Here is a 17,660-nt window from a genome sequence, read left to right as displayed (position 1 = left end):
AAGGGGATCTCACGATCTCCCGCTAGAGAGGTTCACTCCTCGACAAAGTTAAAAATTTAACTTTTACAAATTAAAAAAAGACAAATTAAATTGCAGTTAGTTAAATTACATCCCCTCTAAAATTTAGAATACCCATCTACATCTAACTGAAACTGCCAACGTTGCTTGCATCCATGCATGGCTATGTGTTACATGTCATCAAAATCGTCTCCTCACACACGTTGCCAAATGCCACGAAACGGCGACGCACATGCTTAAAATGCATACTCCTACCTCCCTAGCAATTGCTACCTGCACATGTTTATCCTAGATGAATAGGACAAGAGTAAGCAGCAGTCCGGCCAAGTCTACTTGGCTCTTTTGGATGTACGCTGCTACCAGTTGTTCTGCCGATTGCTAGGTATATACATCCATGGGAAACTAGCTAAAATGTGACTTAGAAGTTAGAAGTAGCGGTTTTCGAGGAGGTAAATGCGTGACGTGGTTGGCAATTGGGTTCAACCGAAGAAATATGAATGTTCTTCGTGTTATGGGTGCGCTTTACTCACTCGTCATCTATGGTATACTTCTAGCAAAAAAAAAAAAAAACGTGTGTTCTCCATGATATGATACACACTTTGTGTGATATATATGATATATCGAGTTGATAAGACACCATTAGTTTTTTATGATAAAGTTACATTTTCAAACTTAGACATCTATCTTAAGCATGTTTTGATATGTTTCTTTCTATAGTCATTATATCTCGAACGCTTGTTGATATTTATGACTACAATATGCTTGGTTGTATTTGTAACGCTCGTTTCCACGAACAATATCTTTCTTAATTTACTTTGATATTTCGTATTTCCTTCACTACTTTATTTTAATGTTTATCTATCTTAAGAAGGGTTTGATGTATTTCCTTCCATAGAAATAACGCATAACCGTTTGTACATATCTTGTTTATTGTGTTTAGTCAAATCTATTAGATATGTAATGAATAAGGTGCCTCATAACAATTTATTATGGTCAATAATAAGCTCATCCATTTTAAAACTTGTAAACTTATCTCTAGAGGTGTATCAAAAGCAATCGAGTTGATCAAAAAACAAGTACAAAGAAAGAACTTGGTTGCAGGCTTCACAAAACCGTTCCTTGACTGGAAACCGCTCTTGAGCAGTTTTATCGGTTCGCAAAAACAATTGAAAACCATTGAAATTTGAACAAATTTGGTAAAAGTTTTGAAACTAAGTTTGGAGTTTCTTTTGTAAAAAAAAAAAAAGAATTGTTGATTTACCAAGCGGTTTGTCAACATGAGTTAGCTCGAAACCTTAAAATTTCATGAAAACTGATCATTTTTATCAATTTTATAAATTTAGCTAAGAAATAGGAACCTCAATTCAGGTATCTGAATTCAGACGAAGAGGATTTCCAAAAACATGCGAAAATGATTTTCTACAAACAGCTAGTTAAAGTCGGGCGCCTGTGAAATGGATTTCCAATGGAAAACTTTTTCATAGGTGGCTACGCAACCTACCGAAAATGATTATTTTTACATTCCTTCAGTTTCAGACGGCTTACTTGTCCACATGTAAAAACTACTTTTAGCTGCCAGAAAAAAATAGTTTTCGGAGTAGTGTCAAGCGTTGAGGTAGTGGTTGGTTTTCACCCACAACTCTCACCAACTGAGCTACCTGACCACCGGTTGACTACTGGCTCTGCGGATAAGGCTATGACATCTTGGCCGCGTGAACTCTTCTGCAAAGAGTAACACAAAACAATTCTGGATGCCAGAGGTTGGTTTCAGTAGAATTGTTTGGACATTCTGATCATTGCAACGAGGTCTCGTCAGATATGTCGTTGTTTCTTCTCCCCTTTGCTACATCTGCATCCTGCATTGTCAGTAACGTTCACTTAAAATCTTCAGATTGCCATGAACATAGCTGTTCAGACGCGCAGCAGGCAATGCTGACAGTAACATCTGCATCTGCTTCTCCTTAAAATATTGAACAGGAATATGGTCTTGGAAAGGTCAAAGGTATGGTAAAACAACATATTTCGTCAAACACATCAGGCAATGATATGGTAAAACAACAGGTAATCTAAACATAGGTTAAGCAAAACGAAACAAAATTGACAGGCAAAAGCAACCTCTGACGCACAGCTCATCACTGTCCCAAGTCCAACAAATCTTTGATTTCTAAAGATTTCTCCGGTGCAAATTGCACGTTTATTCTGATCTTTCTCACTGTTTCTGGTAATTGCTAAGCAGTTTAAGCTACCATTTTCGCAGCAAGCAAGGTAGCTTCTTTCCCGATCGATGGATGCAGCAATCAATCTTACTCACACCGGAGGAGGGACTTGATATCGAAATCCGCCGGCCGCCGGGGAGCCGCCGCGGCGCGGAGCCGGGACGACGGCGACGAGAAGGCCAGGCCATGGAGCATGTCGACGACCTCCTCCTTGTCGTTGAGGTAGTAGCTCGCCATGCTCGGCTTGTTCCCCACCGTGCACGCAAACACCTGCGCCGCCGCAAGGAGCGCGGTGGTGGTGGTGGTGGAAGACGAAGCAGCGCCGTTCTTGCCGCCGCCGCAGAGGCTCGCGAGAGCCCCGAACATGTCCTCGTCGGAGCGGTCGTCCCCGACGCACAGGACGAACCCCGGCGCGCCACCGCGGCGCGCCGCCATGGCCGACACGATGCACTCCGCCGCGACGCCCTTGCTCACGCCCTGATCAAGAACGTGATTGATGATGAACGAGCCCGACGGATCGGATGGAAGATCACCGGCATTGCCGTTTGGTGATCGTTACGTACCTGAGGGATCACCTCGACGATCTTGTAGCCGCTGCGCACGGCGACGGGCTCGCTGGCGAGCACGGTGGCGAGGTGGTCGAGGAGCTCCTTGGCCTGCAATGGCGCCAGCCTCGGGTCGGCGTCCTCGTAGCGCCACACCATCCCCGTCTCCTTCGCCTCGATGTACGATCCGTCCGTCGCCTCCGCGTAGTGCCTCATCACGTTCTTGGCCGCCGCCTTCCACTCCATGGCCGCCGCCAGCTGCTTGCTCGCCATGGTCTCCCATGGCGCGTCCCTGCTCCACCTGGTGCAATGCAATGCAACACGTTGTCTTGTCTTCCTCTTTCTCTAATGCACACGGATGCATGGATGGTTGCACGACGTGACGAGATGATATATATTACCTAATGAAGTAGCCGTGCTCCGCGGCGATGCCGAGGTTGGCGCATGGCGCGAGCCAGCGTTCGAGGTCGTCCTTGCTCCGGCCGCTGACGATGAAGACGACGTTGTTAGGGTCGGAGCAAAGCTCGTCGAGGATGACGATCACCGCGTCGCTGGGCGCGTTGTCGAACGCGCCGGTGGGCTCCAGCGTGCCGTCGTAGTCGAGGAGGATCAGCCTGCCGCCGCCGCCGGCGGCGGCTGCGGCGGCGGCGGCGCGGTATGACAGGTTGACGAGCTCCGGCGGGAGCTTCTTGAAGGCGGCGTCGACGGCGACGACGCGGTAACTCGGCCCGATCCCCATGCCGATGGTCCGCATCGTGGAGCGGTCCTTGCACGCGAGCTGGAGGTCGGCGGCGAACGACCTCGCCCACATGATCACGTCGTGCAGCTTGAGGTACGTGTAGTGCTTCACGTGCCTCGCCTGCTTCTCGGCGACGTTCATGGTGAGCGCGCCGTGCATGGCCTCCGCCATGGCCTCGATGTTCCAGGGGTTCACGCGGATCGCACCGCTCAGCGACGGCGAGCACCCGACGAACTCGGAGAGAACGATGGCGCTGTGCCGCGGCTGGCCGCCGGCGGCGCCCTTCGCGTCGACGGGGCCCTCCTCCCGGCACACCGTGTAGAAGTACGGGATGCGGTTGAGCCCGTCGCGGACGGCGCTGACGACGCAGCACTCGGCGGCGGCGTAGTACGCCACCTTCTCGGCCATGGGGACGGCGCGGTCGACGACGACGACCGGCTGGTACCCCGGACCGCCGAACCGCGCGTTGATGCGCGCCTGTATCTTGGCCGTCTCGCCGCGGACGCGCTCCACGTCGCGGCCGCCGCAGCGCGCGGGGTTGTGGATCTGGACGAGCACCACCCTGCCGCGCAACGCCGGGTACGTCTCGAGCAAACTCTCCATGGCCAGGAGCTTCAGCCTCACGCCCTTGAAGATATCGACGTCGTCCACGCCCACCATGAGTACGCGGCCCTTGTACTCCACCTCGGTGATCTCCCTGAACTTGGCGGCGGCCTCCGGCGAAGCCATGGCGGTGCGGAGCAGGCCCATGTCGACGCCGACGGAGAGGATCTTGATCAGCACCGTCCTGCCATGGTAGTTGATGCCGACGCGGCCGTGCCGGGAGGTGTAGGCGAGGCCGAGGAGGCGAGAGCACGCGGAGAGGAAGTGACGCGCGTAGTCGTAGGTGTGGAAGCCGACGAGATCGGCGTTGAGGAGGGCGCGGAGGAGATCCTCCCGGACGGGGATGGATCGGAACACCTCGGCGGAGGGGAACGGCGAGTGGAGGAAAAACCCGACGCGGCAGCGCGGGCAGCCGCGGCGGAGGAAGGAAGGGAGGAGCCAGAGGTGGTAGTCGTGGACGAACACGAGGTCGTCGTCGTCCGGGGAGAGCACCTCGACGACGCGCGCGGCGAAGCTCCTGTTCGCCGACGCGTAGGAGCGGTACAGCCCGGCGTCGAAGTGGAGGTCGCCGTTGGCCGCCGGCGCGTGCGGGAGCAGGTAGTGGAGGCGCGGCCACAGGTAGTGCTTGCAGAACCCGGCGTAGAACTCGTCGTGGGCGCGCGGCGGGAGGAACACCGGGAGGCAGGAGAAGCACCCGAGGAGGTGGCGGTCGAGCTCGTCGGAGCGCCGCAGCGCGCGGGCGGCCTCCGCGGGGAGGGTGCCGACGAAGACGACGTGGGCGAGGCCGAGGCCGTGCGAGAGCTGGAGCGCGTGGGCGTCGGCGCTGAGGGAGAAGGCGAAGCCGAAGGGGGATCCGGGGTCCGGCGTCGCGTTCAGGGGGAGCCTGTGGGCGACCACGATCCGCCGGGGGGATTGCTCCGGCGGCGGCGGCGGGGGCTCGTCGGAGGCGAGGGCGGCGAGCTGCATTGGAGGAGGGGTTAGCGAGGGGTTTGGGGTCTCGTGCTCCTCGTGGGAGGGAGACGGAGTGAGGTGGCGGTGGTGGGGCATCTCGCTGTGATCTCCGGTGGGGTGGAGGTGGGAGGTGGGGTAGGTATAGCAGTGGGCGGACGGTGGGTGTGGGGTCTAGCTGTCAGGCTATTTTGCATGTAGAGCCCTACAGTTTTGCGGAATTTGGGCGAAGTCGGGCAACCGACCGCTAGCTACAGTGCCATGTGTGCTTGTTGCGTGCGGCATGGAAGAGGATCTCAATCAGTGCGGTAAGAATGGATCTATGTGAACAGCCCCTTCAAGTTAACGAGATAATTTGAAGGCTGTAATTGTACGGAAAATTCTGTATGGATGAGCAAAGGGTTTAAATTTTTGGTATAAGATTAGGGATTGTTTTTTTCTTTTTGGTAAAAAATAAGTTTTCAGCGGTTCTGCGTTCATACTATGGGCACATAATTGATTGGCGGAGCTGGCTACTCATTAATGATGTGATTATCATGTGGCTTAACTGTTGCATGTCATCGTTTTGGCGTGATCGCTAATAATTGTATACAGGTTGGTGGTGATTCTAGTTGTAAACCATTGAATTTTAAGTGGGGTTTGAAGGCTATATTTATGTGGAGAACTTCGTGGGATAGCATGAAGAGTTTGTGATATTGGGTGTTGGAGCACAAAGCTCCTCTAGCGGAAAGGCAAAATACTCTCCCTTGAGAGTTCGGCGTGGGTGCAATTTCTAAACTTATGGTCGGGACAGGTACAAAAGAGAGTGGAGGCGGATGGTTTATATAGGTTCGGATCGCTAAGAAACGTAATACTCTACTATTATGTCTTTGCTCAATGCATGAATGGATAAGTTTACAATGGATATTGGTGATATGTGCTAAGTCAGAGAGGATGAACCCTTATTCACTTAGTTCAAGAGTCGTTGAATCTAACTTAGTCTACTCAAGAGAGTTGATCCTCTATCTCGTTGACATGGACTCTCATTTTATACGTGAAGGGAAGTCTATAGCATCTATGTATGCATATTGGGGTGTGGCCCAGCACATAGGAATTGGTATGCTTGGTCTTGTAGATGTTCCTCCAAGTAGTCCAGCGGATGCGACGAGATCACCTTCCGTCTGACATGTGGAGCAGGGCACGGAAGTCTTTGTTTTAGTCATCAATGGTCCCACCCACTAGCCACCGATTCTGATGAAGGGGAGCCCATGGAGTGAGCGCTAAGTGTGCATCACGTTGCCCAACTTTTTCTCTAGGGCGACGTGGGTACATGAGAGCCGACATGCACAGCCACGTGCCCCATATCACCCTTTATCCACTCACAGGATTCGCATAACCCTGATTTTAATTAAACTTGGGAATAAGTTTATTTTATATCACTCTCATCTCTATCGAATCGCATCCCTTCAATCACAAAACCGGGTATAATGTTTCTCTCAACTTTAAAAACATGTGTAAATCAACTCCTTGGATGATTTGGAAAATGGTTTTTTTCTAACATGCCAAGTTGACTATGGTTAGACTTGCTGAGTCAGTGTATGGGTCCCTCGTGTTAGTTATATTCCTTTCTCGCTCCTCACCTCTCCCTCTCCCCTCTCTTGCTCTCTGTCCGGTCTCCACGCAGGCAGGCACGAGCAGCGGAGGCGGGAGAGGCCGGAGGACGCATATGTTCCGTTTCATGTATTGTACTACCTCGGTATTGCGGCGTTGGTTGGCGCGGCTTCGACGCAGGGACGGAGGTGCTCGTACGTGCGTTCGTTGCCGGAGGTGACGGGGGTTGTCTTCGACTTGGCAAGACGACGATGACGGTGTATCAACATGCGTGCGTTTTCTCTTTCTGCATGCTGACACCTGACAACACCAAAACGAGCGTACACATGCAGTGCAGCTCGTGTTCGTTCGAGCTCACGTACACTAGCAGTACCAGCAGCAAGCTTTGTGTCTCTAAGAGCAAGTATAGTAAGTCCTAGTCAGCAGGCGGAACTGTTTCCCACGTCATCAAAATCCTAGGTGGCGGAGTGAGAAGAGAAGAGAGAGAACGGAGCGGGCGGTCCCTCTATCGCTCGGCTGAAGCGCAATGTACGAGAGAAAATCGTCCGCTTCCAGGCGCTAAGCCGCCGCTTCGTTCCTCCCCTATATCCCGTGCGTCTCTGCTGCCGCCCCCAACCTCTCTTCCTCCGCGCGCCAAATCCCCCTCCCTCCCGCTAAAATCGAGTCCGCCCGCTCCAATCCGTCATATAACCCTCCCAAATCCACTCCCATGCCACCAAATTCGTCCCCAAATCGCCTCCTCTCAAACCCTAGACCCCAAATTCGTCCTCAAATCACATCAAGATGAGGCGGCAGTCCAAAAGGATGTTTGCGCCGGCATTATTGGAGGTCCCGCCGCCGGCACTAACACCACAGTCCATGGTGATCTCCTCCTCACCATGCTTCTCGACGGGTTACAACAACCAGGCATGGTGAGTATCCCATCTACAAGCACGGTATGATCCAGCCCTTACTGTCTCTATGTTGGTTAATCCTGCTCGAAGTGTATGTATGATTTTGCTGTGATGTGTCCTATTGATCTGTTCAAGGCTTCACTTCCATGCCTGTCAAACTATCAATTCACTGAATAGTTCATGTTGTGTGATTTATTTAGGGGTATACGGATCATATTAGCTCCCGAATCAGTAAATCACACTAAATTTATCAACCATGACAATTATTAAGTTGCTTTCTACAGAGATGCTAGGCTTGCCTGAGGTGCTATATTAAGATTTTGATAGGCTGCTACCACGATATATATGTTTAGAGATATATAGCAGTTCCTGGAACTACTAATCAAATGTGAGCACTGAAACCCTCGGCGATGACGTACGGTACCATGGAAGACGACGTACTGCATGTCGGTGAGGGTGCATCGTGCACACGGTGTCCACTGTCGAACAACAGCTTCGGCCGGTCGGGGCCGCACGTTCACGAGCGTGTACGTAGCCGCGCTCGGCGCGCGCAGTCTACGACCTCCACGACGGGGTGGCCGTCGTTGTCGTGGCGGAGAAGGACTCGGAGGCGCCGGAATCGTCGTGCGTTATGTGGTGGGGACGGCGTGTGGCGTGCGCGGCGGGATGGCGGCGCGCGCGTGCCGCCGCCGCCGCGCTCCCGCTGCCCAGGAGGTGGCACGTACAGCAGCAGGCGACCCTGGTTGTCGATCGATGCATGCATGGCTGCGAGCGTGTCGACGTCCGTGACGTGCACCAGCGCCGCCGCCATGCGCACGTCGTGCGTCCACACCTCTGACGCCACGATGTTTCACTTGAGGGGGCTCGCCTGTCGGAGGTGTTCGCCACGCTCATCGACCTCAAGTGCAACATCGTCCTTGCTGATCAGCTCGATGGCCATTTGCGTCGCCTCTGCCTCCACCCCACCTCCACCCTGACCGACCGTTCCGGCACCCGAAAACTCAGCGACCCAGCTCCCAGCAATTCGCCTCTGCTGCTACCTAGGAAGAGAGGTATATGCAACCCATATGTAGGACCCACTGCCCATGTTTTGCTGCATTTCACCTACATATGGGACCCATGCGCCGACTCAGCGAATCTAACCACGGTCTACCTGCCATGTCAGCCCAAACCGATTCTCAACCAAATTGATTTGAGTCGGTTTTTGTAGTTGGGAGAGGCGTTACCCGATTGAGGGTAAGACAGGAGGGAGACAATATAGACTTATTCCTTAAACTCGGCCTACAATTGGACGAACGTAAAGTGGACCTTTTTTTTTTCTTTGGAATAAGTTCGCCGGAGGTCCCTCAACTTAACAGTGAGATTTTTTAAGATCCCTTAATCACAAAATCAGAAATAGGGGTGGGCAAAATTAGACCGAACCGAAGAACCGAACCGAAAAGACCGAGACCGAGACCGAAAAATTCGGGTAGTTGTTCGGTCCCTAACATCAAAAGACCGAATTTATTTTGGGTATTTCGGCTATTGGGCTCGGTTAACCGAATACCCAAAATAACCGAACTGGCCCAATAGACTAGGAGGCCCAGTAGGCCAGTACTAAGCCCACTAAAATAAACCCTAGATCACCAATCCTAACCCCAGTCTCCCACTTGGCTCGGTTCCCTCACCCTCACAGCCGCACTCCCCACTCCTCCTGCTCGCGCTGCCTGCCTCCACCGCGCCGGCGGCCGGCACCGCCTTCGCCTCCACCGCGCCTGCGCCGCCTCCGCCTCCACCGCGCCGGCGGCCGGTGCCGCCTCCGTCCGCCCTCGGCCCACTGCGTCGGCGCCGGCGCCGCCCTCAGCCCACCGTGTCGGCGTCGCCTCCGCCCGCCCTCTGCCTCCCTCGCGCCGTCTCCACCTCCACCGCGCCGGCGCCGTCCTTCACCGCCTAGCTCGATTTGCTTTTCAGTTTTTGTCTTTCTGAATCTGCTTGATTTCCTAGTTGCATGTGCAGATCAGCAGATGCATCATCTATCTATTGAGTTGCCTTTTGATTTGTCAACCATACATTTTTTGTTTGGCTTTTGTGATTTTTTTGTTCAGAGACTTCTGCTCTCGGGTTAGTTCGGTCATGATCGAGACCGAACCGAACTAACCGAAGACCGAAGTGCTCGGTCTTCATTTTTTTTTTTGGACCGATCGGTCTTGAGTTTTTGATGACTGAAATTTTAAAAAGACCGAAAGACCGAACCGAATTTCTCGGTTAGACCGAATGCCCACCCCTGACCAGAAATGTGTACCCCTCAACTCACACAAACCGTTCAAAGGAGGTCCCATAACAGTATATGTGGGTGGTTTCGCTGACGTGGCATCCTAGTCAGAAAAAAAATAAAAAAGTACGTGGGGCCCATATGTCAGTTGCACATTTTCTTTCTTTTCCTTTCCTTTCCTTCTCTTCTCTTTATCTCGACGATGGGCGGGCAGCGTGCGAGCACCGAGGCATGGCAGCCGAGCGACGGCGGGCGGCGGCAGCTGAGTGCGGCCTACAGGCGAGCGGCCGAGCACGGCGGCGATTAGAGCGGACGAGCACGACGGCGGACGAGCGCGAGTAACCCTTACACCACAACGGCCATGGCGACCCGTGCCGCAGCTCGAGTAACGTCCATTAATTCTTCTGTCACATACAGATAATCTGGTTCTTTAATTTGTCTTTGCTTACCGTGATGAGCTCTGAATTTGCAGCCAATGGCGGGATCCATGGCAGCCTCACCGGCATCAGCATCGGCGTCGGTGTCAGCTCAACGCAGAAGGTGTGGCGCAGCTTGCAGGCATTCGGTGACATTGCCTTCGCCTACTCCTTCTCCAACATCCTCATCGAGATCCAAGTGAGTGAGACTGACACCATTAGCTACAAAGTTAATTTGCTCTGTTTTTTTTTCTCTGAGCAAACCTTGTTTGCTCACCGCTGCTTGTTTTGTTTTGTTGTTCAGGACACGATCAAGGCACCGCCACCGTCGGAGGCGAAGGTGATGAAGAGCGCGACGAGGCTGAGCGTGGTGACGACGACGGTGTTCTACATGTACATGCTGTGTGGGTGCATGAGCTACGCGTTGCCGGACAACCTCCTCAGGCGTCGTTCGGCACGTGGGGAGGGATTTCCCTGGGGGAAACACCACCAGTCCGGGATTGGGTGGATCCCCTCCCACCACCCAATCCCCTTCCACGTTGGGTGTTAAACCCCCATGTCATCCGGATGGTGCTTGGTTAACAGGGGAAATAGCAGGGAAAACTTTCTTTTCAACTTAGGAATAGAATCAAACTACAAAATCACACAAAATAATCCGAAATTTCAAAAAAAGAAAAGCTGATAAATATTTTCTACAATATCACATACAGAAGAAAACCAAAATCAAGAAAACAGTTCATTAAATAAAGAAAATGAAAATACTGCCAAGCTTTAAAATGATAATTAACACTGCTATTCATTGTAGCAGCTTAAATTCGCATGTGGTAAGTCAATATGTGCCCTCCAAACAATATTACAAGCATATATAGTAGTTGCCAATGTACTCCACGCATTTAAATTCTAATGATTAGCAAATAGACCATTGAGAAGTTTTTCTTATACATCACCACACTAAGGTAAAATAAAATCTGAAGCAAGTGACATTAACACCTAGAACATTGAGTACAACCACAAACTAGGTTCCCAGGTTCCAAAATCTGATTTGTCCACAAATTTAAGAAATGAAGATGGTAACTACATGCACTGTTGCCCTTTGCCACCATCTGATCTTCACCTAATAATATTAGTTCCATGACCTGAGAGGAGAAATGATGAGCATCGTGACCCCAAGAAAAGATTAAAATCAATGCACTCATGTATAATTATTGACGAAAAAATCGAACACACCGGCCTACTGTTAACAATAATAGAGTGGGATAACTGTGCATGTTGATTGTAAAAAAGAAGAGAATTTTGTGTTGTGTATTCTCATAACAATAAAATGAAATTTGTATTGTGTATAGTTATGTAAAATAAACATAAGCTAATATAAAACCTTCTGTGTTGTTCCAGTTATCCAGTATTAGAGTAAAAACCACATAACCAAACCACCTATTAGCCTAACTAGCATCAGTCAAAATCCACCCTCATACAGCCAGCTTAAGCATCACAAACATCTCACCATAATAGTCAATACAAGAAAAAAGAAAAAATCTTTTTTGTTACTATTCAGCATATACTGACTAGAATATACTTGCTCTCGAAATGACTCTGAACAAAACACATGTTATTCTCTATTACTAATGCAAACATGCTAAAACCTTAACAAAGATGATCGATCTAGCTAATTCATATATCCAAAATATCAATCTCCAGAAGAGATCCTATAATTTTCAAAGTTCACAAGAGCTAAACAGTACAGTATCATTCTCACATGATCCAAAATCAAGAATTTTTTTTCTTCAACAAATAGTGTGCTCTTGATTAATCAAAGTAGAACATTTCAGTTTCAAGACTTAAACTCTGAAGCATGTCAGGCACCTAAAAAGTGTCTAATTGTGAGAATAACATCAACTGTATGATTTCTCTATTTATACACTCTAAAGATCTGATGTTAGTCTAGGAATTAATCAAAAAATGCACATCAAAGGAAAAATGGCACAATCTACAGTTGTGTTCTTCAATTAGTAGTATGTTCCTGATTAATCAAAGTAGAAAATTTCAGTTTCATAGAACTGAAACTCCTCAACCTGCACATGATCTGAGACTGAATACACTTGCTGTCCAATTGCAGCTAATGACTCTGAACAAACATATGTCACTCTGACACTCTCTATTACAAACGCAGATATGCCATTCTCTAGAACTAATGTCATTACCGCTTGAAGCAATTTACTAACTCCTCCCATGGACAATAGTAAAACTTAGTACTATATAAATCTGAGCACCCAGGGATAGTAGTAAAACTTAGTACTATATAAATATGCAACTAGATACAATGCACTAAAACTAAGCTGCACTTATAGAGATCTTCAAATTACATATTTTTCGCACTAGATTTCTGATCTGTCTCTTAAAAAATCTTCCCACTAGTTTTATTGAAGTCGCTCTGTATTTTGGACAGGTAACAGAAGATATTCAGAACCTGAAGTCAAAGCTCAATGGTCTCGAAGTAAAATTGGAAGAGGTAATATTTTGGACAGGACAAATCAATAGTTCAGAATGAGATCCTCCTTAAACATGGAGCTTATAATGCTTGATAAACTAAGATTTTAATCTTATATTCCAGAGAATACTTTCTGAAGTGAAACACAAACTTTCTGATTTGCAGGATGAAATTTAACATACCTAAATGAGGTACAGGAACTTAGGAAGATGCCGAGGTTCTTGTTGGGGAAGACACAGTGCCTGGACAGAAGTGCCAACGAATCTTGCATGGATGGAAGGCAGCAAAACGTAAGGTTCTTCATCCACACTAGCAGCGATGGGGAGAAAAGTAAGGGACTCACCTAGTGCTGCGGGGAAGAGAAGGCTACGCACTTGGAGGAAGGGAGGAGGCGCCGGCACCGGGGAAGAAAGGGAGGCAGATCCGGAGAGGAAGTTGCGGCACTGGAAGGTGAGGTGGCCGACGCGGCCGCACTTCCGGCAGCCGCCGCGGGTCTCGTCGGAGGTGGAGCCGGTGGCGCGAATGAGCGTGAGGAGGCTCTGGTAGCTGGTGTAGGCGTTGTCGGAGGAGGCGGCGGCGTCGTCTACGGGGAGAGGAGGCGGCGGCGGCGGCGCCGGCGCCGCTCGAGTTTGCGGCGAGGAGAGGAGGCGGCGTGGACGCGTGGTGGATTTCCACTGGTCTGAGCAGTGGACCAATATCCCTAGGGTTTGGGGGTATTGGGCCGGGATATCCACCATCCCGGACCGAACCGAATGGACTTTTTTGTTAGCACAGGGATTTTTTTCCCCACGTGGTGGGCTTCCCCGAAGAGGCCGGGAAAAGGCCGGTATCCCGGCCTTTTACCCTCCAGCCGAACGAGCCGGGTTCGGGTTCTACGAGTCCTTCTGGCTGCTCGACGTGGCCATCGTCGTGCACCTCATCGGCGCCTACCAGGTGTTCGTCCAACCAATCTTCGTCTTCGTCGAGCGCTGGGCGTCCTGCCGGTGGCTGGACAGCGTGTTCATCGCCAAGGAGCTCCGCGTGGGGCCCTTCGCGCTCGGAGTTCGTCTGCCTCACCACCGTCGTCGCCATGCTCCTCCCTTTCTTCGGCAACGTGGTGGGCTGAGTAGGCCGGCGGAGCTCGCCCCCCGCCACCACGCTCCTCCTTCGGCCAACTCCGCCGTTGCGGCCCCCTCCTCTGCCCGCCGTGCTCGTCCGCTCACCCGCCACCGTGCTCACCCGCCGTCCGCTTTGCCCACAGCCCGCTGCGCTCGCCCGCCGCCGCCCATCACCGCTCTGCCCGCATCCCGGCGCCGCTCCGCTCTGCTGCTGCTCCGCCCGCAAGCCGTGCTTGCCTGCCGCCGCTCGGCTGCCGCGCAGACTTGCCGCCGCGCTCGCCCGCCGGCCGCCCATCGCCGCTCTGCCCTCTCCGCCGCCGGCCTCACTCAATGAAGAAGAGAAAGAGGAGATTTCAGAGAAAGAGAAGAGAAGGAGAGGAGAATAAAAAAAAGTGCTACTGACATGTGGGCCCCATGTACTTTTTTAATTTTTTTTCTGACTAGGATGCCACGTCAGCGAAATCACCCACGTATACTGCTATGGGACCTCCTTTGAATGATTTGTGTGAGTTTAGGGGTACACATTTCTGGTTTTGTGGTTAAGGGGCATAAAAAAATCTCGCTGTTAAATTGAGGGACCTCCGGTGAACTTATTCCTTTTTCTTTTCCGAACAAAGTCGGCCCCGGCCCGCTCGATCGGTGTCGAGCTCCGGCACTCAGGCACGCGCACATACGGCATGTGTGTGCCCCGTCGTTGCATCGGTTGCCGCCACCGGCTGCTCGATCGGCTCCCTGCCGCCACGGCGCCACCTGCTCTACCGCCGCCATGCACGTCCGCGTCTCCGGCGTCGCGCCATCCTTGTGTTTGCCTCTCCGGCGTTCTACCGGCCTCGATTTATGTCTCCAGCGAAGCTGCTACCATGATTCGTACGTGTTTGCCTGTGTGCCGAGGCCGCGATCTACACCGTCGTTCCCGTCTCGGCTGGTCTGTGTTGCCGTGTGGTCGATCTCCTACCTCCCTTGCCTGTAGCATTATTCACCTTATCTTCAAGTTCTGAATACGATGGTACTGACAGCGCAGATGGTGTTGTTCTCTGATGTTGTTCAAATCTCATACTCCCTCCGTCCCTAAATTTTTAACGTTGTTGACTATTTTAAACACGTTTGACCGTTCATCTTATTTAAAAAATTTAAGTAATTATTAATTCTCTTCCTATCATTTGATTCATTAATTATTAAATATACTACTACTACTTACTTAAGTTGAATAATATTCACAAAAGTTTTTAAATAAGACGAACGGTCAAACATGTTTAAAAAAAAGTAACGACGTCAAATATTTAGGGACGGAGGGAGTATCTGCTAAGGCTATGTTCGCCATAGCTTAAATTGATATATCTGGATCTGTGATTACGTTGGTAATATTTGAATGAATTATTTATTTTAATTCAAAATAAATTATAAAATTTTAAACCACTCTAATTTAATTTGCAGCGTGGATTTAGGATCTATAGTTGTGCCTTTGCCAAACATGGCCTGAATCTCTTTCCCCGGTGTGTTGGTGAACCATGTAATGATTGAACTCATTCAAATCAATGTGGGAAATTTTTTTATTATTCGACATAAGTTTTATGATGTCGATTTCTAAGTACCAAACGGATGCTCCAACATGAAGTTGCATGCAAACTCCTCCCTCCGTTTCAAAATATTTGACACCATTGACTTTTTAGCACATGTTTGACCGTTCCTCTTATTAAAAAAATTTGTGAAATATGTAAAACTATATGTGTACATGAAAGTATATTTAATAATGAATCAAATGATATGAAAAGAATAAATAATTACTTAAATTTTTTAAATAAGACGAATGGTCAAACACGTACTAAAAAGTCAACGGTGTCAAACATTTTAAAACGGAGGGAGTATAAATTAGCTACTGCTGAAGAAAGCTCCCCACTCAAAGCAGGCCCTATGGCAAGGATGGCTGGCCTAGGCCATTTGGCCCATATCTATCTCTAGGCCACTACTCAAGTGTGCAGCTAATGCGTGCTTGATGTCATTGGCATGCTTCCAGAAGAGAGTCGAGGTGATGCAAATGTAACAAAGGCAAAATCGAATAGTCTAGAGATAAAAAAAAATGAGTAAAGGTGATCAAAGTGAAATTTTGGCACTCCTTCCAATTAAAAAAATATAAGATATATTTTGTACCGGTAGCGAAATACTTCGATGAACAATTACTCGATTAAAATATAATTAATTTATATGACACAAAATTAATTAATGTTATTAGATTTGTAATGGGAAGTTATACATTTACTTATATATATCACATAAATAATATATTAGTAAAGTAATTGTTAGTTAAAAGTCTCGTGTCCTAGCAAAACAAAATATGCCCTACTAATAAAAGAAAGATGAGGGTAGAAAAAGGCCCAAACTGCAATTCATTAAAAAAAATACAACCCAAAAGTTTAAACTAATATCCCAACTAATACATACTACACTCCCCTTACCAAGATATAAGTATTTATAGTTTTGATTTAAGTTGAACTATCCTAAGTTTGGCTAAGTTAGGATATGGCTAAGTTTATAAAGAAGAGTATTAGCATCTACCCTGTTAAATAAACAAACTATGAAAATATATCTCATAACAATCTGATTATACTAATTTGATATCGTAAATATTATAGACAAACCAGAAATATGTGTATTTTAGAACAAACAGAGCGTGTCAACATTTAAGACAATGAAAACATATGGGAAAAAAAATTCAACCTTTCTCCACGGAACATGGTTTTAAAAATTGACTGGAACTACCCGGCCATTGATATCGGCTATATTAAGCTGGTTCGAATCGAGAAACCACTGCGTAAACCTGACTAAGTTTCTTTTTTAAAAAAAATCAAACTAAAATTCAAAATATTATCTAAATTTCACTGGTTTTTTGTCGGTTAGCAGTAATCGCAATAACCTACGAAACCACTCACCAGAAAATAGTTTCTGAAACTCTGCACCGGATGATGTGACGGTGGAAAACCGACGGATCAAACCGAGATTGCAAGCATCGACCACCAACCATTCTTGAGTCTTGACTCGACGACACACTTCATACATAGTACTCTTTCCGTCCTAAAATATAAGCATTTTTGATCCTGATATGGTCTCCGAGATGCTACTTTGACCAATAACATCTATAAAAATATAAAAATAAGATGTTTTAAATAAAAAAAGTTGTATATTATGATAGTTTGTTTAATGATAAATCTAGTAACATCAACTTTCCATGATTGATCTTTTTAATTTTTTTACTATTAATAGTCAAAGTTAAAAATGTTTGACTTATCACTGTGCTAAAAGTACTTATATTTTAAAACGGAGGGAGTACGATGGTACTACAGTAGACGGATGCACACACACCTCGTCGACATATAAATGCAAGTGCGATGCAATTAAGCTGGGCACACACACCCGATCGATCGGTCCATCCACGGTCCGTGGAAGAGGGCGTACGTGGGGGCGCACGCACGTGCACCTGTGCTGTTCCTAAATCAGTGCCGCCCACGGGCGGCAGCCCGATCGAGGGCGACGTGCACATGCGCGCGCGCCTTCCCTCGCGGATCGGCGTCGTACGACGCCTCACCGATCCAACGAACGAACGATCGCGCGACCCGTCGATCGTACGCGACTCGCTGGAAAACGCTGCTCCTCCGGCCCCAGAGACGATGGGGGATGACATGAGTACCGGCCAGTGAGATGAACCGGCCGCCGGCCGGGGCCTTTGCAGATCACAGGTTGGTCAGCAGAGGAGGTGGGATGGGGGTGGGGGGCAGGGTTCCAACCACTGTTCACTGCACGCATGTGTGCGTGTCGTATTAGCTAGCTGCCTGCAGGCTGCTATGTAGCCCCACCACCCCCCCGA

At 49.1% G+C, this 17,660-nt stretch overlaps 1 protein-coding gene and 1 pseudogene across 1 annotated transcript; one reads left to right on the top strand and one right to left on the bottom strand.

Moving 5' to 3' along the window:
* Window positions 1-2,321: 2,321 nt before the first annotated feature.
* On the bottom strand, window positions 2,322-5,168 carry LOC127785324 (probable alpha,alpha-trehalose-phosphate synthase [UDP-forming] 8). Its single transcript, XM_052312760.1, has 3 exons — window positions 3,181-5,168; window positions 2,798-3,080; window positions 2,322-2,711 (listed from the first exon to the last, which is right to left on the bottom strand). The coding sequence occupies exons 1-3, from the start codon at window positions 5,166-5,168 to the stop codon at window positions 2,322-2,324; spliced, it is 2,661 nt and encodes an 886-aa protein (XP_052168720.1).
* Window positions 5,169-10,256: 5,088 nt separating this feature from the next.
* On the top strand, window positions 10,257-15,842 carry LOC127783781 (amino acid permease 4-like; annotated as a pseudogene).
* The last annotated feature ends 1,818 nt before the right edge of the window (window positions 15,843-17,660 follow it).

Source organism: Oryza glaberrima, chromosome 9 (genome assembly GCF_000147395.1).
Source record: "Oryza glaberrima chromosome 9, OglaRS2, whole genome shotgun sequence".
Taxonomy (NCBI): domain Eukaryota; kingdom Viridiplantae; phylum Streptophyta; class Magnoliopsida; order Poales; family Poaceae; genus Oryza; species Oryza glaberrima.
This window is presented reverse-complemented; position numbering and strand designations above follow the sequence as displayed.